This window comes from Ranitomeya variabilis, chromosome 3, assembly GCF_051348905.1.
Source record: "Ranitomeya variabilis isolate aRanVar5 chromosome 3, aRanVar5.hap1, whole genome shotgun sequence".
Taxonomy (NCBI): Eukaryota; Metazoa; Chordata; class Amphibia; order Anura; family Dendrobatidae; genus Ranitomeya; species Ranitomeya variabilis.
In genome coordinates, this window is record NC_135234.1 from 649,538,276 (window position 1) to 649,561,241 (window position 22,966).

The 22,966-nt window shown below is 40.4% G+C and overlaps 1 protein-coding gene across 1 annotated transcript in view; it reads right to left on the reverse strand.

Moving 5' to 3' along the window:
• Positions 1 to 6,347: 6,347 nt before the first annotated feature.
• STAC3 (SH3 and cysteine rich domain 3) overlaps positions 6,348 to 22,966 on the reverse strand; it is a 182,199-nt gene continuing 165,580 nt past the window's right edge. Inside the window, exons 5-11 of the mRNA XM_077297717.1 lie at positions 22,474 to 22,571; positions 14,095 to 14,155; positions 13,630 to 13,679; positions 11,184 to 11,275; positions 10,967 to 11,018; positions 10,044 to 10,181; positions 6,348 to 9,083 (exon numbers count right to left, since the gene is read on the reverse strand). Of these exons, the coding sequence (XP_077153832.1) occupies positions 8,985 to 9,083; positions 10,044 to 10,181; positions 10,967 to 11,018; positions 11,184 to 11,275; positions 13,630 to 13,679; positions 14,095 to 14,155; positions 22,474 to 22,571 (590 nt within the window). The 3' untranslated portion in view covers positions 6,348 to 8,984. The remainder of the gene's footprint in view (positions 9,084 to 10,043; positions 10,182 to 10,966; positions 11,019 to 11,183; positions 11,276 to 13,629; positions 13,680 to 14,094; positions 14,156 to 22,473; positions 22,572 to 22,966) is intronic.

A 22,966-nucleotide genomic window follows, 5' to 3' on the forward strand; every position in this document is an offset into this window, starting at 1 on the left:
GGTGAACATTTCCTGCAACATCAATATCAGACCAATGGGATACCCTGACTGATCAGCTGAAATCTGTTGCTGCAGAGGCCAGATGTAAGCAATAGCATTTTAATAGTGATAAACAGCAGTACTTGGCATGGCCACTAGGCAACGTAAAGGGTTGATGAGTTCTTCCCTTCTCTTTGCTTATATCCATCTTTTGCCAGGGTGGATTTCAGCTAATCAGTGGGAGTGCTGGGTATACAACTCCTACTCATCTCCTACTAATGATATTTAATCCCATCAAACCCTTTTAAAGAATCTTCTGTTAACGTGCTGATGCCAGATATCTTTAGAGATCTTAAAGACTGCATGCTTTAATGACTCAGGCTGTCATCAAACCGGTTAAAATAAATGAGGTTCATTTTATGCGGTTTTATGACACCCTGAGTCCTTCTACTCACATAGGTAAGAGGCACCTTTTCCAACCGTGCATATATCCTCTTGCATGTCCACTTAGCTTGGGATAAACATAAGATAGGAGTTGGTCTTGTCTGTGTCCTTTCTTTACAAGCACATTTTCCGCGGATTTAATATTACTATTATGTTGGACTGACTTATGGCTGCCAATTGTATGCTTGTCTTTATCTTTTTCATACACTATTTACTAAGCAATGTTTAACCCCTTTACCCCAAGGGTGGTTTGCACGTTAATGACAAGGTAAATTTGTACAATTCTGACCACTTTCCCTTTATGACAGGGGTGGGGAATCTTTTTTCTGCCAAGGGCCATTTAGATATTTATACCATCCTTCGGGGACCGTACAAACTCCACCCACAAAGTACATCCTGACTCTAGCACTGATTTGAGGATGTAATCTTTCATTGCATGCCCTTGAATGTTCAGTAGTGAACACTGTGTGTGTGTGCTCACAGAGCAAGAAGAAATTAATGAGCTGGTTGTAATCAAAATACACCTCCCTGCCCAAGAATGCGGTCCATGAGAATCTGCTCAGGGGCCTGATAAAAGGTCATCAAGGGCCGTAAATGGCCCTGGGGCCTGAGGTTCCCTACCCCTGCTTTATGAGGTAATAACTCTAGAATGCTTCAATGGATCCCGGTGATTCTGAGGTTTTTTTTTTTATGACATATTGTAATTCATGATAGTGGTAAGATTTTTTTTTACATGACTTGCGTTTATTTGTGAAAAAATGGAAATTTGGCAAAAATTTTGAAAATTTCGCAATTTTCCAACTTTGAATTTTCATGCCCTTAAATCACAGAGATACTGTATGTCACACAAAATACTTAATAAGTAACATTTCCCACATGTCTACTTTACATCAGCACAATTTTGGAACCAACGTTTTTTTTCGTTAGGAAGTTATAAGGGTTAAAAGTTGACCAACGATTTCTCATTTTTACACCACCATTTTTTTAAGGACCGCATCACATTTGAAGTCACTTTGAGGGGTCTATATGATAGAAGATACCCAAAAGTGACACCATTCTAAAAACTGCACCCCTCAGGCTGTGTTTCCACAGTCAGTAGTCGGCAGCACATGTCAGCTGCATTCCAAAGCACTGCCGGCTTTTGAGCGTAGGTGATTCCGTATGTGTTCATTGAACTGTGCGCATTCACCGCGTCCAATACATGGTACGGGTGAGATTTAGCTTGTGGAGACTTGCATCTCCACAAGATAAATTGACATGCTGCGGTCTGGAAAGACGCGCTGCATGTTCCGTCTCCATGGGTGATCTGCGGGCGTCTGTGCACGCATAGAGGGCATGGGATTTCTTAAAATCCCATCCACTATGCTGCAACATCTGGATGCTGCGGGTTGCAAGCTGCGGATGTACGCAGTGTCCAACCCACATTACTTACTGACCATTTGAACATACCCTCAAGGTGCTCAAAACCACATTCAAGAAGTTTATTAACCTTTCAGGTGCTTCACAAAAAATAACTTCAGATCAATTTTTTTTTTATTTTGACAAAGGTAACCGGAAAATATGGACCCCAAAATTTGTTGTGTCATTTTTCCAGAGAATGACGTTACCACATATGAGGGAGAAAACCACTGTTTGGGCACACGGCAGAGCTCGGAAGAGAAGGAGCACCATTTGACTTTTTGAATGCAAAATTTGCTTGAACAATTGGTGGACGCCATGTCGCATTTGGAGAGCCTCTGATGTGCCTAAACAGTGAAAATCCCCCACAAGTAACACCATTTTGGAAACTAGACCCCTCAGGGAACTGATCTAGATGTGTGGTGAGCACATTGAACCCTCAGATGCTTCACAGAAGCTTATAACTTTGAGCCGTAAATATAAAAAAATATCAAATTTTCCCCACAAATATGTTTTTCATAAGGGTAACAGGAGAAATTGCACCATACAATTTGTTGTGCAATTTCTCCTGAGTACGCCGATACCCCATATGAGAGAGAAAACCACTGTTTGGGCGCGCGACAGACCTTGGAAGGGAAGGAGCACCATTTGACTTTGTGAATGTAAAATTTCCTGGAATCATTAGCGGATGTCATGTCCCATTTGGAGAGTCCCTGATGTGCCTAAACAGTGTAAATCTCCTACAAATGAACCCATTTTGGAAACTAGACCCATCAAGGAATGTACTGTATTTAGGTGCATGGGGAGCACCTTCAACTCCCAGGTGTTTCACAGAATTTTATAACGTTGAGCCGTGAAAATAATAAAATCACATTTTCCTCCCAAAAATGTTATTTTAGCCCCAAATATTGCTTTTTCATAAGGGTAAGAGAAATTGCACATGCAATTTGTTGTGCAATTTCTCCTGAGTACGCCCTTACCCCATATGTGGGGTAATACTACTTTTGAGCCACAGTGCAAGTCTCAGAAGGGAAGAGGCGCCGTATTGGAGTTCAGCTTTTGCTGGAATGGTTTGAAGGTGCCATGTCTCTGAGGTGCCAGAACACCAGAAACCCCCATAAGTGACCCCATTTTACAAACTACACTTCCCAATGAATTCATCTAGGGGTGTATTGATCATATTGACACCATGGGTGTGTCACAGAATGTTATACCATTGGGCAGTGAAGACAAAATAACTAAATTTTTACCACCAAATTTTAGTTTTAGCCCTAGATTTTACATTGCCACACAAGAAGTGGGTAAATACGGTGCCAAAATTTGTCCCACAATTTGTACTGAACATGGCAATACCCAATATGTGGCTGTACAGTACTACTTAGCCATACGGAGAGACTCAGGAGGAACGGAGAGCTATTTGCCTCCTGGACCACAGATGTTCCTAGAACAGTTTGCAAACTCCATATTCAGAGCCCCTAATTAATAGACGAGCAGAATCCCCTCTCAAGTGACCCCCTTTTGGAAATTATACCCCTTGGGGAATTTATTGATAGGTGTAGTGACAATTTTGACTCCAAGGGTATTTTCCAGAAACAAGCAGTAAATTAATGTTGCCAATTAAAAATTGAAAACTGCCGTTGTAGTGATCAGTACGCTGTAGTGACCAGTACATTGCGGTCACCAGTACGTTATGCCCAACCTGTACTTCTGGAGGCATGCACCTGTAAGTTAGGCAGGCTCTCATCGCTTCAGAAATGCCAAAAGTGGGCTCAATATTTGGTTTAAGTACACTGTGGGGCTCAGAAGGGAGGGGTCATTTGGATTTGGGAGTGCAGAATTTGCTGAATTTCTTTTGACGGCTGAGGAGCCATTTTGCTTTTCCAGAGCCTTTGTACTACCAGTAACGTGGAAGCCCCCTATATTTCCACTAACAGATGACAGACCTGAGTGAGGGCTTGCTTTTTTTTGTGGATTGAGTTGAAGCTTTTATTGGGAGCATTTTACATAACGTTTGGGATCACATTTATCCGTCACTCTATGCCGAGCACTTACTATGTGGTTTCCATATAAATCTCTGCGTGACGTAATTCAGATGAAACCCCAAGGGATCTATTTACTATAATGAGGCAGCAGAGTTACTCTGGACTCCACCTGGCCTCTGTTCAGCGGTGTCCTTCTTTGCAGAAGTTCACAAAGCTGGCCAACGGCACTTTTTTGCAATCCTAAAAAGACAGACAGCGCCGTATCACAGGTCAGACGGCGTCCGCAGTGCTTCGATCTGCCTCACTATAGGGAATCTTCAGAGATTTAAACTGAAACCCCGAAGTAAGCGCTCAGCACAGAGGGCAGGATAAATGTGCGTCGAGCCTTACAGTGAACTTTGGGAGGCATGAAAAAATCAACAGCATGTGAAGAGTGGGTTCTATTTAATTTTTATGCTTTTCATCGTGCGTTATAAGTGATTAGGGGACTTTATTCTTCAGGTCGGTGATTACTGAGATACCAGATTTATATTGGGTATTTAGGTTTGGCAGCTGTCACACACTAAAAGATGCTTTTTATTGCAAAAAATAGCTGTTGCATCACCACATTTTGAGAGCTATAATTTTTCCATATTGTGGCTCACAGTCATGTGAGGTCTTGTTTTTTACGGACGAGTTGATGTTTTTATTGGTACCATTTTTGGACACATGACATTTTGACATTTTTTTATTTCTATTCCGATTTTTAGGAGGCAGAATAAACAAAAACCAGCAATTCAGGATTTTTTTTTTGGGGGGGGAGGTTATGCCGTTCTGTGTGTGATAAAATTGGTAAGGCAGTTTTATTCTTTGGGTCAGTACGATTACAGCGATACCTCATTTAGATAGGTTTTTTTATGTTTTGGCCCTTTCATACAATAAAAACTATTTTATACAAAAAATAACTATTTTTGCATCACTTTATTCTGAGAGCTATAACTTTTTTATTTTTCCGATAATGTAGCAGTATTGCAGCTTGTTTTTTGCAGGACAATATGACGTTTTCACCGGTACCATATTTATTTATATCCATCTTTTTGATCCCATTTGATTCCACTTTTTATTCGGCAGTATGAGGATAAAACATTGTTTTTTTTCCTTTTTTTATGGTGTTCACTTAAAGGGGTTAACTAGTTTGACAGTTTTATTCATCGGTTTGATGCAGATGCGGCGATACTAAATATATATACTTTTATTTTATTTTTTTTTCAAATATTTATTTAGAGATACAATATCATTTGATTTTTTATTATTATTTTAAAATTTTACATTTATCTAACTTTTTTACTTTGTCCCACTATGGGACAATTATTTTTTGCAGGCTGATCGTTTCTACAGCATGGAGATGCAGCAGCATCCCCATGCTGCAGAAACTGTCAGCTCTGCACTGACAAACTTGCTCATCATTCACTGGGCATAATCAGCAAGTTTTCTATGTCTGGTGACCCAGATGTCGTCATGACGACATCTGGTCAGCATGGCAACAATCAGGACCTCGCCTCACACAGTGTGTTTCTCCAAAACAAAGTCAGAGGGGCTGTCAACCCTCTGCCGGCTCCTGGAATGCTCCCATCTCATTCAATCGCAGCATTTGGGGGGTTAAAGTGCCGGGAGCAGTCCGTGACCACTCCAAGCACTTAGTGCTGGGTGTCAGCTGTCAGAATCACGCAGAAATAATAATCAGTCCCTGGTCAAATGCAGCCAGGGCACATGGATGGATTATTACGTCTAATGTCAGAAAGGGATTAATATGTGATTTACTTATTAAAAACTTTTTAATCTAAAATCTGTTATACTCCGCATTTCTCCTCCTTTCACATGGTTGCTTGGAGTGGGTTTCCTCTCATTGTGGTTTCTCATACCACATTGTGGTGTTGTGTTCTATACACAATATGTTACTAGGCTATGTGTTTTAGGTATTTATTTGTGTAACTGTAGAAAACATCATTCATATTTTCCAATGGAAAAAATTCATCTCATGTCCAGGACAGAGCACATTACAAGTTTATTTGACACTTAGAGGCTCGGTTGCTTCCAGAAGATGACACAGGTCATTTCTTTTCTAATGACTCCACACATAGTGTAGCATTAAAATCTTAGCTGTCAATATCAACTGGAAGTATGTGAAGATTATCGCTTGTCTTTTCTCCTCCCAATGGTAAAGGAAGTGTCCACTTTATTCATTGGGGAGGCTTTAATCTCAGTCTGGTAACAAGGAGGCTGTGGGGCTGGTGAAGTGCTCAGTCTATAGTCATCGGTTCCTGGAATTTAGAACTTTTGACACGAGCGGTTTTATTGAGGTCCTGTTGTTAGCTGTTACTGGCATTAGACTTGGAGCAGATGGTAAAGTCACAAGGGCATGGGCTTATTTTCGTCTTCACTTAATAACTGATCGTTTTTTGGCACTCAAAGAATGTTCTATAAATACCTGTATGCTATAATTACCAAATTGTGCATTCATCAAGGGTGTCTCTATCTTCAGCCTGATTATAGTGGTGTTATGGGAAAATAGGAATTCAGTTATTAGGGAGCAGATGAAAATAACACAGTGGAAATCATAGAAATGATGGGCAAAAACTGATGTATTTTATTAGATACATAAAATTACAAAAACAGTCACATTGCTAATAATTTGTATGGTATATCACATGGGACATGAATGGGAAAACTTTGGTATTGGTTAATGTTGGTTGTTAAACGATATGTGGTAAATTGGCTTTTATTATAGATTCCTGTTCTGTCCACGTAGCTTAGACTTGTTTAGGGGTTATACTTCTGGGGGACAATACCAACCATTGTAATCTGATTATATACTTTATCAGAGATATGTTCCTGACCACTATGTGTACTACCATTAAAATATGACTCTTGACTTACAATTTAATATATAATCCACCCACTTTGTCCACAGTCTTCACCCCTTCTACAGTATCTCTTCCTTATTCTCTGAAATCTTGAACTCTTCCCATCCATTGACCCCATTATTTCTTATCTTCTGACTTTTCATACCGCCGTCCAGTGTCAGACTGATGTGGCAAAGTGCAGCCAGTGACATTTATTCTTCGGGCCCATTGTTCAGCTACATGCAATAATAATCTGACCCAAGTACACAAATTCACTTTTGCATCTATGTTATATTAATATGGCTAGCATGTTTAATGAATGATTAGATGATACCTTTTTCGCACTCCTACACATGGGCCTACTGGAGGATTCTCTGGTTCCCCTGTGGGAATTCCCCGTCAATTCTCAACAAGCTAGTACAGAACCTAAGTATAATATAATTGTACCCTCCGGGTACTTGAAAATGTTATAGTTGGCTACCATTAGTGTTCTTACTATTAGTTTATTGAGACTACCAGAAAAGAGATGAGAAATATTCGATATTTGAATAGAAGCCCAGTATTTCTTTTTTCTGTCATATATTCACCTTAATAATCAAAATGAACTTGATTATTACACATTTTTTAAATATTTTTAATTGTGTGATTTATTTTTGTTCAATGTATCTACATCATATATGAGACTCCTCATGGCTATTAAGCAGATGTGACTGTAATGGAAACTATTCGGGGGCAATGTCGGGCATATGTGGCAGAGCTAGTGCACCTTTTATTGCACTCAAGCAGCTCGACATTCAGGAACAGCTGGAGTGCTGTATAATACAAGGTGTTTCATTCCCCTTGTGTAAACATTTGATTTTACTAATATATCGATGTCAATTAACCTACATTGACGTGTAATATATTTATACAATCCAACAAAAATAATAATAAATAAATAACAGAAAACATACAAGTAAATAATTGTAATGGGAATTGTATCTATAGTTTTGCAAATTCAAGTGTAAAATTTAGTATAAATGCTTCCTAGACTAGGCACTTATCAGACTTGGGTAAATGCATTTATATTTCCCTATATTTATTTATTTAGTGTTCGCTGCTTCTGTTGCTTTTTACTTTATATTTGTAACCATTTTGAACTTCTTTTTTTTATTATAGAAAGTTACTTTTTCCCTGCAGTTCCAATTTTTTTTAAATAAAAACATATGAATAGCTAGGGGTCAAACTAACAAGAACTTGCCTTGTTTTCTATTTCTTTGTTGTTGTGAGCTCACACTTTTTTATTGACACAAATACTGTTTTTTGGTGTTTGACTTAGGTTAACAATTTATTATTTTAATTGTTTATCAGATACAGACTTAGAGTGATCAAGGACCATTAGCTTTAGTTATGATTTGAGGTAACATAATAGCCCCTTAATCACTGTAGCTACGATTTGGGGTAATATAATGGTCTCTTATCAGTCACTATAGCTTGATTTGTGGTAAAAAAAACAAAAAACGTTCATTTATTGACCAATGGACAGTTAGTTATTAATTACCAGTACTAGGACTATGTTTTGTTTCCATATTGTATAAAGACTATAAAAAAAGCTTGTCAAGTAATATATTTATGTATTTTTAGTTTTATGATTAGTTGAAGAAATTAACAAAAAAAAGCAAAAAAAAAAAATATTTTAATAAAGGGCAAGATATTTAAATAAATGAGGAATCCTAAAGCTTAAATGGGATGCAAACTATTCATTGAAATTTCTTAAGTGATCATTTCTGTGTGTTGCTTATGAAGTACGTGGAGGATAGACATCAGAAAATTTCCATAATTCATAGTCCATTACACATTGTGAAGGCAAGAAATTTTACAGGGCAGTAACATTTCAAATACTTCAAGTATTAGTATGTATGTTTTTAAAGAGATCATGGACAATAAAGTAAAAATGTAATTTGTCGATTGAGTCAATACCACTTGAAAAGTTTTAAAGCCCACTCTATATTTGCCATAGAGTAACGAGTTTACCAATTCTCATATGTTTGACTTAATCAAGTGTAGACTCCTCAGCACCACAAAACTCAGTCAACTATGTAAGTTAGGATTAGTTGAGACCTAGGTGATACTTCTCCATGTCCAGAGCTAAACGAACAACTTGGCAAAAACCTTTAACATCCAGATAGTACTGGCAGTGAGCCCTGTTTCTCACTAAAGAAAAATCATTTCAAGTGCTCAGAGGTGGATGTGATTACTATGTCAATCATTACGTCGTGTTCCACAGCTTTCAGTTTGTCAGCTCTTTGTTCTTCTTTCTTCATATCTCTTGCAGAAAGTCTACAGGAAAAAGTCCCACTTTTCGTCCAGTCAAGACTTTGATGTAACCATTTACTTCTTCTCCTTTCTGTACCACAATCTAGATCAAGGACACAACAGGTTAATTACTAAACAAGATTACACTGGAAAATACTTTTTAAAGGGAACCTGTCAGCAGGATTGTGCTCAGTAACCTACAGACAGCGTCAAGTTGGCGCCATTACACTGATTAAAATGATACCTTTGTTGTTGATCGGATAATTGCATGGACATTATACATGCGATAATGCTACACCATCGGGGCCGCCGCCTGCCTGTTGAATGTGAATTTTTTTTTCAAAATATATAATATCCAGTATGTAAAATAGAGGGCATGTCACTGAGGGATCAGTGACCTGTCATAAGCCATACAGATGAGCGCCACATGAAGACACCCCGAAGCACGAGCATATCATTAACTGAAAATAAAGATTAAACAACAACCACAAGACAGCTTTCGTCAACCAAGGTATCATTTTAATCAGTATAACGACGCCAACCTGACAGTGTCTGTAGGTTACCCAGCACAATCCTGATGACAGGTCCCTTTAACATTGCCAGCCCTAAAATAAAGATGTATAGGATTAAGAAAAAAAAACAAACATTATATATTTACTTCTAGAAACAGTGCTATAGTTCATAGTCTGAATCTTCTATTGCAGCTCATCTCTAATGAAGTAAATACTAGCTCTGAATAGGCCAAGGACACAAGTGGACCTGCTCTTGTGCAACCCTTTCCCTAGCCTAATTCTTTGTAAATCAATTAATAATTGACAATTAAAACCACAACAGTTGTACAGACAGCACACATTAGGACATAATATGAGATTATGTTTGCTTTGCAGAGTAATAAAAGGTTGTGGCATTTAGGAACATTCATTTGATACCCTATACACATTTGTTACTAACCATCGAATGTGGCTGTAGAAAAAGAGAAAACTGATACCACCACAATAAACTGACCAAAAAAAATTAAATAAACAGTATAAATAAAAGTATAAAAGACTGCACACTTTTTTACCTGGTCTTTCTTGAGTGTGATCTGTCCAATTTCTCTATTTCCCACAAAGGATCGGGTTACCTTGTATACTCTCTCACCAGCTCGGACACGAATGATGAAATTAGCTGGAAAGTAGCCAGCTTTCTCACCAATTTTACCCTAAAGTTAGAAAATAAATCAAACTAAAATTACTTCAGGCTAAAATGTAAACACTATGCAGGGTCTTATTCTTAGAAAAAACAGTGCTATGTCGCCGATGTCTTACTCAACTGCTCCAGTGCTGGGCTGTTTGTCCCTCTGGCTGGTTGGCTCCCTCTGATCCCGTAATGCATCAAATTACCATGGTAACCTGGCCTACACCTCTTATGCTACAGTAAGGTCTTATAGGCTGGATCGGGTGGTGATGCACCGTCTTAGTATTCAAGTAGTCTGGCATGCTTGGCTCTACCATTCCCCTGGGCTCTGTTACTCAGTTCTACTAAACTTTTCTGGATTTGCTTATACAGTGTTCCGCCTGCCAAATCCAGCTCTGCTGTACCATTAGGCTTGGCTATTTCAATTGTGTCTCCTTACAAACCCAGTTGTGCTATTCCTCTGGACTCTGCAACCCACGAGTGTGCTTTCTGACATACTCAGCTCTGCCATACTTCTGAACTCTGCTACAAAAGATTGGGTTATAGCATTGGTGTAGCACTGCATACTATTCACGGTTTTATTTCCTTGCACAGCAACAGTGCAGGAAACTGAAGTCAGATCCATTCAAGAGCTGGGTGGTCTAGATTGCTGCTGTGGATGTAAAAATTGAAAAAGGACACATTTTCATTTTCAGGATAGGTGGTATTCCATAGATTGTGTCCTATTTCCTTACTATCAATTGATAAGATAGGAAAAGACCTTTAAGTAGATGAATAACATATCTGTCTTTAATAAATGGATGCACATACCCTCCACCACTCTTCATTGGAGTCATCAATGACAGTGATTCTATCTCCAGCCCTGTAATTAAAAATAATGTATCGTGAATATATTTCACTTTATATGAGCAGACATTGACACTATTATATACAGTATAAATGTCTGCATATTATTAGTTCCATGTATGTTCTTCAGTTTGTCAGTGATAAATCTTTGATTTGAAGAACTATCAAACTTAATACTTACTGGAAATCTAGGTCATCCTTCTCCAAGGCTTTGAAACGGTAAAGAGCAACAAAATAGTGAGATTGCATGAAGCCAGGTTGTGCCTTCTTATTCTGATATGGGAAAAATATGAGATATTGTACAAATCAATGTCACGAATCAGTGGAATTTCAGTAACTAAGATAGGCTCATTCATACATTGCAAAAGATATAAAATAACTAAGGCAGCGGGAAAGGTAATCTGGAGAATATACTGTTTGCAGACTCTACAAGTACAGAACACATCTCCTACTGATCAGAGAAATTACATAAACATTTCTTGTGGGTTAGGCAGCTATAGGAGGCTTGAGAACAACTAGGAGGATCAAAAACCGGAGCAAAATTACAGTTATCGTGCTATGTAGGAATTGGCATTCACATTGTTTTTAATTTCCCTTCTTCCAAGAGCCATAACTTTTTGTATTTCTCCATCCATGTGAGGGTGTCACAAGTGTGTCACATCCTCCTGGGAGATTTGGGGTTAGGCGATCTTTACATACTGAGAATCGCAGGTCTTCCATTTAGTCTGTGTGTTTTGTTTCTCATATTAAATGGACTTCGTTTCCTTTGGTGCAGAAGAGGTTAACGACTCTTTCTATGCTGGTTAGAGACATGCAGCTCCATTTCACAGCTGCTCCTGATCTGCTAATTTTCTCCCTCTATAAAACCTGGCCAGACCTTCTCATCCCTGCCTGTAAAAGTTTACTTCCTGGCTTACTGGAGTTGGTGTGCTGAAGTTGGAGTTCGTACTTGCTGTTGGAGATTGTCGCATGCTGTTTTTGGGTGTATGCTTTCTCCATTATCCTATTCCCATTTAGTTTGTAAATTCCTATACTTCCCTTTATTCTTCTCTATCCTTGGTGAGTGTTTTTGTATGTAAGTTTCTTTTTGTTATTCTTGTTTGTCTTACGTGTTTATACACTAACAAATCTGTCCCAGGCCTCCTGATGGAGGTGGAAGGGACAGCTTAGGACATTAACAGGAGCACAGTAAGGTTGGAGACTCAGGCTTCAGTTACGGTCCCAAATCCAGTTACAATTTGAGGCCCCTATTCCTTACCGAAGAACATCATAGCATGACATTGGGCTTGTATTTTTGAGTTGAAGTTTTCAATGACACCATTCATTTTAACACTCAAGGTACAGGAAAATGGGGAAAAATCCAAATGAAGTGAAATAGTGCAAAAAAGCCATTCTGCACTTTTTAGTTAGATTATGTTTTAATGGTGTTGATACTGCAGTAAAAATAACCTGGCAATATGATATGCCCGGTTAGAATGATTGCTGTGATAGCGAACATATTTTTTTTATTCATGTAATGGAAAAAAATCAAATTTGCTTGTGCTGCTTTGCTCCGTGGCTCACAATGATTTCATTATTGGGTGATGGAGCTTTGTAAAGGTTTCCTGTTGCATTTTGTGTAGTGCTGCAGCAACCAAAAAAATGCAACTCAGTAGTTTAAATTTTTTTCTTGTTACGCTGTTTACCAATAGGCTTAATTAATTGTGGACTTTGATAAATTGGACTTTGTGTACATGGAGAGAACATATATGCTTCGGCTTTTTTTTATTCCTTTATTTTAATGGAGTAAAAGAGGGGTGATTAACATTTTTATATTTTATATTTTTGAATTTCTTTTTCTATTTTTAGAAACATTTTACGTTATTTTTTCAGTCTCAGGGGACTTGAACTGCTATATACTGCAATAGAAAAGTCATAGTCTCCTATGAATGCCAGCCACAGGTTGGTATTCATAGGGGTCTTCAGTAGGAGCTGAGGAGCTGCCATGACAATCCATTGGCACGTGAGGTGAGGACAATAGTTGCTTGGAATGGTGCGCCCCCAATTATTGACCAGAGCATTTATTGATTGACCTGCTACTGGTAAAGGCATATGATGGCTAAACAACACAGCAATCATCTGCCAGCAATAATGCAGGCTTTGATCAAGCTTGAAAGACCTGGCCCCAACATATGATGTAATAGTACATTATATGTCAGAAAGGGGTTAAAACAAAAACTGGTTGAACTTGTCATTGTTTCCTGGTATTTTACTATTATGAAGGTGCACAGCATTTCTTCATTTGTTAAATGGGCAAGTTTGTTAAAAAAACTCCAACAAAACTATGAGACTGGTTGTAAAAAAAAAGTTTTCCGAGTGAATCACGTTCCCATTTAATGCACAATTCCTGAACTGCAGTAGTTTTAAGCTGCATGGCAGTCATGTTTGTGCTGCCCCATCAGGCATTCCCCTTATTATTGGCATCTACCTCTTTCATTGTCTAATATTTAACATTTTGATGACCAGGTTCAACCTCGTATTGTCCTATACAATAACAATAAATGCTTGTTTTATACTCAGTGTTATATTTAGCAGACTTTGATCATGTCTTAGAAGAAGGTGGCACATTTTGAAAAACAGTCATTTACCTTTGCATCTTGTGCGTTTTTATCTCCTTTTTTGTCACCATCAGGAGAATCTAGGATTAAACAAGACAGCAATGGTGGGAATGACACTTGTGCAGCATATTTCTTTTTGAGACCTGAAAGCTCTTTTCAGAAACAATTAAAACACGTGTCTTGCAATTATGATTACTCATTTATAATTGGAGCTCATTATCTCCCTGGAGAGGATAAAAAGCTGAATTGACCTTCTGTGGAATCATAAGTCTGACCTTCACGTCAAAAGAAGATATTACTGAGAGCAACTATTACTGGCTAAACTGTTCCTTTTACACATAACTCTCTGTGGGTTGTAAGGTGCGCTGTAGATATTAACACTCATGAAAAAAATGTTTTCAACACAATTGGAGACTAATAGGATATGGTAAATCCACAATCTCTGAATCTGTTATTAGTTGTACACCATCAAAGATCATGAGAGAAGGCACTAACCTTCCTGCTTCCCTTCCTCTTGTTTTGGGGGCTCTGGTTCTTCATCAATCATAGCAGCAGGCTGGGGGGGTAGAAGCAACACAGTCATGTATACACAGGAAGATAAAACAAGGGCAATTTTAATCAGAATATTTTCTTTATATTCCTACACTTCATAGCGTTTAGCAGCACAATTATCATATCAGTGCGGGGCTCATTTTCCAGTCAAGCGCTGTACTCATTTGCACAGGAATGAAAGTCGGCAAAAAGACCTTGGAAAAGTTTGAACTTCATTTCTCCTAGAGAGTTAGTGAATAAAATGCAGATAAAACAAAAAATCTCCACATGGTGTTGACACAGTGAAAACTGATCAAAATAGGGCACAGGAAAGAGATAATGGCAAAATTCATTATATACTGAGGCTGTTGAAGAACCAAAATACAGTATATCTAAGCAGGAATGGAAACCAGGATGTATGTGCTCGAGGAAGTGAGCCAACAAGCCACTCTACTTTGGCCCAGCATTTAGTTATGTCAACAGTCTCTTTCAGAGTACAGAATATTGATCCACAAAAGGGCTGAATTTGCCAATCATATAGCATATTAAGTGCAATGCTGAAGAAATTTAACATTTTATATTATGTTATACAGGAGCCTCTCACAAAATTAGAATATCATCAAAAAGTTATTTTATTTCAGTTCTTCAGTACAAAAAGTGAAACTCATATATAGAGTCATTACAAACAGAGTGATCTATTTCAAGTTTTTATTTCTGTTTATGTTGATGATCATGGCTTATGTGGCGCCCCTGGGGTCGAGTCGCCACAAAGTACTGCACCTCATCCAGAGGTGTGGTATTCCACTCTCAGGTAAGGAGGGGGCACTTCACAGAACCCTAATACCAGCATCCAACACTAGACACTTCAGTCAGAGCACCTGGTCATACCCTTAGGGAGGATGGCCTCATCCCAGGCTGGAGGGGGGCATATAGGTAGAGGGTGTGGGTGGAGACAAGGAGTCTGTAGGGAGAAGGAGAGAAGAGCAGACGTGAGAGAGAGGGAAGCAGAAAGATCAAGACAGACAGAAAGAAGTTCCCAAAGAGAGGGAACTGAAGGAAAGTGAAGCTAAAGAAAGAAGAGAAGGAAGGGGTCCTAGAGGCACGGGTAGTGAGAAGTCCACCCATGAGGCTCGCATTCACGCTAACCATAGTCAAGTGGAGGGACCAGGTCGCAGTCAGGGGACAGGCCCCATTCTAGTAGAAAAACTAAGGACTCAGCTAGATAACCGGAGGTTGTGGCTTTTGCAAGAAGCACAGCCACATCTGCACACATTCACTGAAAAGGCAGCCATATAGGATCCAGGGGGACTTAAAGCTCACCGCCCGACAAAATCAGAGGCTGCTGGCTTGGGACAGTGTGTGGCAGGCGCAGTGCAGGAGAAGAGAAGCCAGTGCACTTACAGCCAATGAAAACTAAAAAGTCATTATTTCAGTAAATTAGAATACTTAACAAAAAACACCTGCAAAGGCTTCCTAAGCACTTAAAAAGGTCCCTTAGTCTGTTTCAGCAGGCTCCACAATCATGGGGAAGACTGCTGACTTTACAGATATTCAGAAGGCAGGTATTGACACACTCTACAAGGATGGTAAGCCACAAAAGGTCATTGTTAAAGAAGCTGGCTGTTCACAGAGCGCTGTATCCAAGCATTTTAATGGAAAGTTGAGTAGAAGGATAAAGTGTGGTAGTAAAAGGTGATCAAGCAACTGGTATAACTGCAGCCTTGAAAGGATTGTTAAGAAAAGGCCATTCAAAAATTTGAAGGAGATTCACAAAAAGCGGACTGCTGCTGGAGTGATTGCTTCAAGAGCCACCACACACAGACGTATCCATGACACGGGCTACAAGTGTCGCATTCCTTGTGTCAAGCCACTCATGACCAATAGACAATGCCAGAAGCGTCTTGTCTGGGCTAAGGATAAAAAGAACTGGACTGTTGCTCAGTGGTCTAAAGTGTTGCTTTCAGCTTAAAGTAAATGTTGCATTTCATTTGAAAATAAAGTCATCACAGCCGTCTACCAGGAAATTATAGAGCACTTCATGCTTCCCTCTGCTGACAAGCTTTTTGCAAATGGAAATTTAATTCTCCAGCAGGACTTGGCACCTGTCCACACTGCAAAACATACCAATTCCTGGTTTATAAACAACAGTATCACTGTGCATGATAGGCCAGAAAAGTTGCCTGACCTTAACCCCATAGAGAATCTATGGTGTAATGTCAAGTGGAAGATGAGACACCAGACCCAACAATGCAGACGAGCTGAAGGCTGCTATCAAAGCAAATTGGGCTTCCATAACATCTCAGCAGTGCCATAGGCTGATCGCCTACATACCACGCCGCATTGATACAGTATTTGATGCAAAAGGATCACTGACCATGTATTGAGTGCATTTACTGAACATATATTTCAGTAGGCCAACATTTCGGATTTTAAAGGTAACCTGTCACCCCGTTTTTTCAGTATGAGATAAAAATACCATTAAATAGGGCCTGAGCTGTGCTGTACAATAGTGTATTTTGTTCGCATATGCCGAGTTCGCATATCGGCTTCAGGAAAATGGCCGCCGCGATCTCCATCTGCGCACGCGTGGCATCCCGCGGCCATTTTCCTGAAGCCCCGGGCAGCAGAGCGCTCCATCTGCGCACGCGCGGCCTCAGGAAGATGACCGCCGCCAGCGATAAAGCGGTGAATAGCGCAGAACACGCTCTTTTTCTTCAGCTGTGCAGTGCATTCCGCTGTTGGGCATGCGCAAACCACTATGCCACCAACGGAAAGATAAGCAAGATCTGGGGGAGAAGAAGCGATTTCACCACGCCCATTTGACCAGACCACCTTGATTGAGAGGCGAAAACGGCGACTTTGGTAAGGTATTTCGGCAGCATAGGTGGGGAATCAGGGTACACAAAATACACTATTGTCCAGAACAGCTCAGGCCCTATTTAATGGTATTTTTATCTCATACTGAAAAAACGGGGTGACAGGTTCCCTTTAAAATCATTTTTCAAGCTGGTGTTATAAAGTATTCTAATTTACTGAGAAATTTACTTTTGTGTTTTCATTAGCTGTAAGCCATAATCATCAACGTTAAGGCCCCTTTCACACATCAGTTTTTTGCTGTCAGTCACAATCCGGCGAATTTTGAAAAAAACAGATCTGGCAAAAGTTGCCGCCGGATACTTTTTTTCTCATAGACTTGTATTAGTGATGGATGGCCTCACATTTCATCCGTCATTCACCGGATCCGTCGAAAATTGTCGGTCCGGGGGCCGGAGAAAACGGACATAGTAATGTTTTTTGTGTCCGTTGAAAAAAACGGACAGCGACGGATTCTGTTCTTTTAAACTGAGCATGCTCCGATTTTTTTTAGGATACAATTAGCCGGATCAGCTAATTTTTTCAAAATTCAACGGATTGTGACTGATGGCAAAAAAATGATGTGTGACAGCAGTCTAACAGAAATAAACACTTGAAATAGATCACTCTGTTTGAAATGACTCTATATAATATGTGAGTTTCACTTTTTGTATTGAACAACTGAAATAAGTTAACTTTTTGATGATATTCTAATTTTGTGAGAAGCTTCTGTATGTACTATACATACATTAACACACGCCTTAACATTGAAATACACACGCCTCAACACACAGATACAGTGGGGCAAATAGATATTTGATACACTGCCAATTTTACACGTTTTCCCACCTACAAAGAATGGAGAGGTCTGTAATTTTTATTGTAGGTACATTTTAACAGTGAGAGGCAGAATCTTAATAAAATCCAGAAAATCACATTGTATGATTTTTGCATAATTAATTTGCATTTTAATGCATCAAATAAGTATTTGATACAATAGAAACACAGAACTTAATATTTGGTACAGGAACCTTTGTTTCCAATTAGAGGTCAGACGTTTCCTGCAGTTCTTGGCCAAGTTTGCACACACTGCAGTAGGGATTTTGGCCCACTCCTCCATACAGATCTTTGAGGTTTCAGGGTTATCATTATTATTATTATTAGACATTTTTATAGCGCCATTTATTCCTTGGCACTTTACATGTGAAAAGGGGGCAAATATAGACAAATACAATAAACATGAGCAAAAACAAGGCACTAACAGGTACAGAAGGAGAGAGGACCCTGCACGTGAGGGCTCACAGTCTACAGGGGAAGGGTGAGGATACACTAGGTGAGGGTAGAGCTGGTTGAGCGGCGGTTCAGTAGGTTGAGGATCACTGCAGGCTGTAGGCTTGTTGGAATAGGTGAGTATTCAGGTTCTTTTTGCAGGTTTCCATTTTAGGCGAGAGTCTGATGTGTTGGGGTAGAGAGTTCCAGAGTATGGGGGAAACACGGGATTAGTCTTGGATGCAGTTGTGGGAAGAAGAGATAAGAGGGGAGTAGAGAAGGAGATCTTGTTAGCATCGAAGGTTGCATGTAGGTAAGTACTGGGAGACCATGTCACAAATGTATGGAGGAGACAGGTTGTGGATGGCTTTGTATGTCATAGTAAGGGTTTTGAACTGGAGTCTCTGGACGATAGGAAGCCAGTGAAGGACTTGGCATAGGGGAGAGGCTGGGGAATAGTGGGAAGACAGGTAGATTAGTCGGGCAGCAGAGTGTAGGATGGATTGGAGCGGTGCCAGCGTGCTAGAGCCCTGGGAGGCCAGAGAGTAGGAGGTTGCAGTAGTCAAGGCAAGAGATGATAAGGATGTGCACTAGTGTTTTTGTGGTTTCGCGGTGAAGGAATGCGCAGATCCAGGAAATATTTTTGAGTTTGAGACAGCAGGAGGAGGCAAGGGCTTGAATATGTGGTTTGAAAGAGAGGGCAGAGTCGATGATCACCCAGAGGCACGGCGTGTAGGACTGGGGAAAGTGAGCAGCCATTGACATTGATGGATAGGTCTGATGGAGGGGTAGAGTGAGATGGGGGAAAGATGATGGGCAACATTGAGTTTCAGCTCCCTGCAAAGATTTTCTATTGGGTTCAGGTCTGAAGACTGGGTAGGTCACTCCAGGACCTTGAAATGCTTCTTATGGAGCCCACTCCTTAGTTGCCTTGGCCATATGTTTTGGGTCATTGTGATGCTGAAAGACCCAGCCATGACCCATCTTCAATGCACTTACTGAGGGAAAGAGGTTGTTGGCCAAAGTCTTGTGATACATGACCCCATCGATCCTCCCTTCAATACAGTGCAGTCTTCCTGTCCCCTTTGCAGAACAGCACACCAAAAGTATGAGGTTTACCCCACCATGCTTCATGGTTGGGACGGTGTTCTTGGGGTTGTACTTATCCTTCTTTTTCCTTCAAATAAGATGAGTGGAGTAGATACCAACAAGTTCTATTTTGGCCTCATCTGACAGCATGACCTTCTCCCATACCTCCTCTGGATCATCCAGATGGTCATTGGCGGACTTCAAACAGGCTTGGATGTGCTGGTGTGAGCAGGGGGACCTTGCGTGACCTGCAGAATTTTAATCCATGATGGTGTAGTAAGCTACTAATGGTTATGTTTGAAACTGTGGTCTTAGCTCTCTTCAGGCCATTGACCAGGTCCTCCCGTATAGTTCTGGGATGATTCCTGACCTTTCTCAGACTAATTCTTATCCCACAATGTGAGATCTTGCATGGAGCCCCAGACTGAGGAAGATTGACAGTCATCTTGTGTTTTTTCCATTTTCTAATTATTGTGTCAACAATTGTTGCCTTCTCACCAAGTTGCTTGCCTATTGTCTGGCAGCCCATCTCAGCATTGTGCAGGTCTACAATTTTTTACCCGGTTGTCCTTAGACAGCTCTTCGGTCTTGGCCACGGCGGAGAGGTTGGAGTATGAATGACTGTGTGGACAGGTGTCTTTTTACAAGTAACGAGTTCAAATAGGTGCAATTAATACAGGTATTGAGTGTAGAGTAGGAGGGCTTCTTAATGAAAAACTAACAGGTCTGTGAGAGCCAGAATTCTTGCTGGTTGGAGCGTGACTGACTGAGTCTATGGACAGTTGTCTTTTATACAGGTAACAAGTTCAAACAGGAGCCAGAATTCTTGCTTGTTGGTAGGTGATGAAATACTTATTTAATGCAATAAAATGCAGTTTAATTATTTAAAACTCATACAATGTGATTTTCTAGTTTTTGTTTTTAGATTCTGTCTCTCACAGTTGAAGCGTACCTACAATAAAAATTATAACCTCTCCAATTCTTTGTAGGTGGGAAAACTAGCAAAATCATCAGTGCATAAAATACTTCTTTTCCCCACTGTACACAGCTCAACATTGAAATAACAAAACCAAAAAGGAAAAGTCATGAAATTACGGATTTCACAGGATCGATAGACATGTTACTGATCTGCTTTTGATGAATAAATGGAAACTAGATTTTCAACACGTCGATTTATCCAGTATTGAGTGTGAGCGCCATGTGCAGACATACAGGCATTTACACGCCTTGGCTGCTATCAAGGAGACTAATAATAGTTGTCTGAGGAATGTTCTGCCACTCTGAATGTACTTGCAATTACCGACCAAATTATGTCCCAGATGTGCTCAATATGAGACAAGTATACTACAAGCCATAATAGCATGTTTAGGCCATGAAGGCTGCTCATAGTAGCACAAGCAACATGCGATCTGGTGTTGTTGTGTTGAAAAACAACTCCTGGGACACTTTGGGAATATGGATGTACCACTGGTTCTAATTGATTCATTTTGCACTGCAAATTAAATTGGTAGTCACATACCAAGTTTAAGGCATCAGTATCTGCATAAGTTATAAGTAGACGTTAGTACAACAATGGGCTACAAGCCAGACGTCCAGTTGCAAGTATTCCATTTACCTCACCACGGTTCTCACAAGCAATCATGGTGCAAAGCAAGACAGTTGTGGAGGCTGGAATGGAGGTCTATACTCTTCAGTAATGAGTACCGCTTTTGCCTTGGACACAATTATAATTAAAGATTGGTCAGTAGACCACATGGGCAATACCATGAAGAGGCCTTAACGAAGGAACATCACTCTGGTCCAACTCCACTCCGGTCGCGATTATTGTGCGAGGTGGCATAATGTATGGTAACCCTACCCCTCTAGTTATCTTCATTCCAGGTACACTAAGGGTATGTTTCCACGTTCAGGAAACACTGCGTGTTTGACGCTGCGTAGATCCACAGCGTCAAACACGCAGCGTCCAGATGTTACAGCATAGTGGAGGGGATTTTATGAAATCCTGTCTCCACTATGCGTGGTAACACGCATCCGGCGGCCCTGCGATTCCGGACATGTGGCGTGTCTTTTTAGATAGCAGCATGTCCGTTTACCTTGCGGCGACGCTGCGCCGCCGCAAGGTAAAACACAGGGCCCTATGTGTGGTGTGCGATGATGCCGGATGTGTGCAATGAACACATCCGGCATCATCGCGTCTAAAGAAGGGGGCGGAGCGGGCTTGCCACTCCGTCCACACCGCCGGCCATCCTGAACGTGGACACGTACCCTAGCAGCTCGATGTCATACTTATTCACTTATGGATTTCATTAACATGTTTATCGATCCTGTGATTTCCATAATTCCATGACTTTTCTTTCTTGGTATTGCAATTTCAATGTTGAGGAGTGTGAGTGAGTGTATATGTGTGTGTTTGTCAGGGTAGAATTTACTTGTCTATGGCACTGCAGTAGATGAGTACTGCAGTGTTTGAAACCAGCAACTAAAGTAAAATATATCCATGTCCCACGGTGGGCCTAAGGGCTCTCCCACACTGGCGCTGATTCTCTCATGTGAAAGAATAGGGCCAATTATGCTAATAACACTTGGCTCAAACTCTGTAAGGGTATGTGTCCACATTCAGGATTGCATCAGGATTTGGTCAGGATTTTATGCAGGTAAAATCCTGACCAAATCTGCACCTGAGGTCACTGGCAGGTCACCTGCGTTGTTCTTGCACGTTTTGCTCATTGTAAGGACATGCTGCATTCTTAAAAGACGCGCCGCATGTCCGTTTTCGTGGGTCTGCCGCATGCATCTTTTAATGCATAGTGGAGATGGGAATTCATGAAATCCCCTCCACTATGCTGTAACATCTGGACGCTGCGTGTTTGACGCTGTGGCTCAATGCAGTTTCCTGAACGTGGACACATACCCTCAGAGTTTGACTTGAGTGTCATCTGAGTGTGCTCCGATTCTCTCGCATGAGAAAATTGCATCACAGGTGTGGATAGGATGGAGAACGTAATTTTTCTGTCTTCTCCATTGTCTCTGTGCGCATGCATTGGACTGCACTCAGATGACATCTATATGCAGTACGATGTTTTAGGCGCACCCATACTACTACTTTACAATTTATATGCAAAAGTTTCTTACATTTTTCTTGTCATCTTGCCCTTTTTTTCTTTCTTTATTTGCCATGATGACTCCAGTCCTTAAAGTATCAAATACAGGATCTGTGCGATTGGCAGCAGCTGTTATAGAGAAGGTGATACAGGTATACTGGAGATTCTCATGACTTGAGACATGACTACACAAATGCCTACAAGCCTTATACATTTTACAAGGTAGGACTCATTAAACGAACATATATTCGGTCCAAGTGCTTTCTGTGAGCTCCACAAACCGACTACAGAGCATATCTATATATATAAGAGGCATCGCGATTACTCGCTAATCCCGCCCCCTGCACAGTAGCTCCGCCCCACCACATCAATACAAACAATCCCGCCCCCCACCACATTACCACACACAATAACAACCCCCCACTACAATACCACACACAATCCCACCCCCCTCACCCCATTACCACACAATTCCGCCCCCACCACATCACCACAGATAATCCCGCCCCCACCACATTACCACA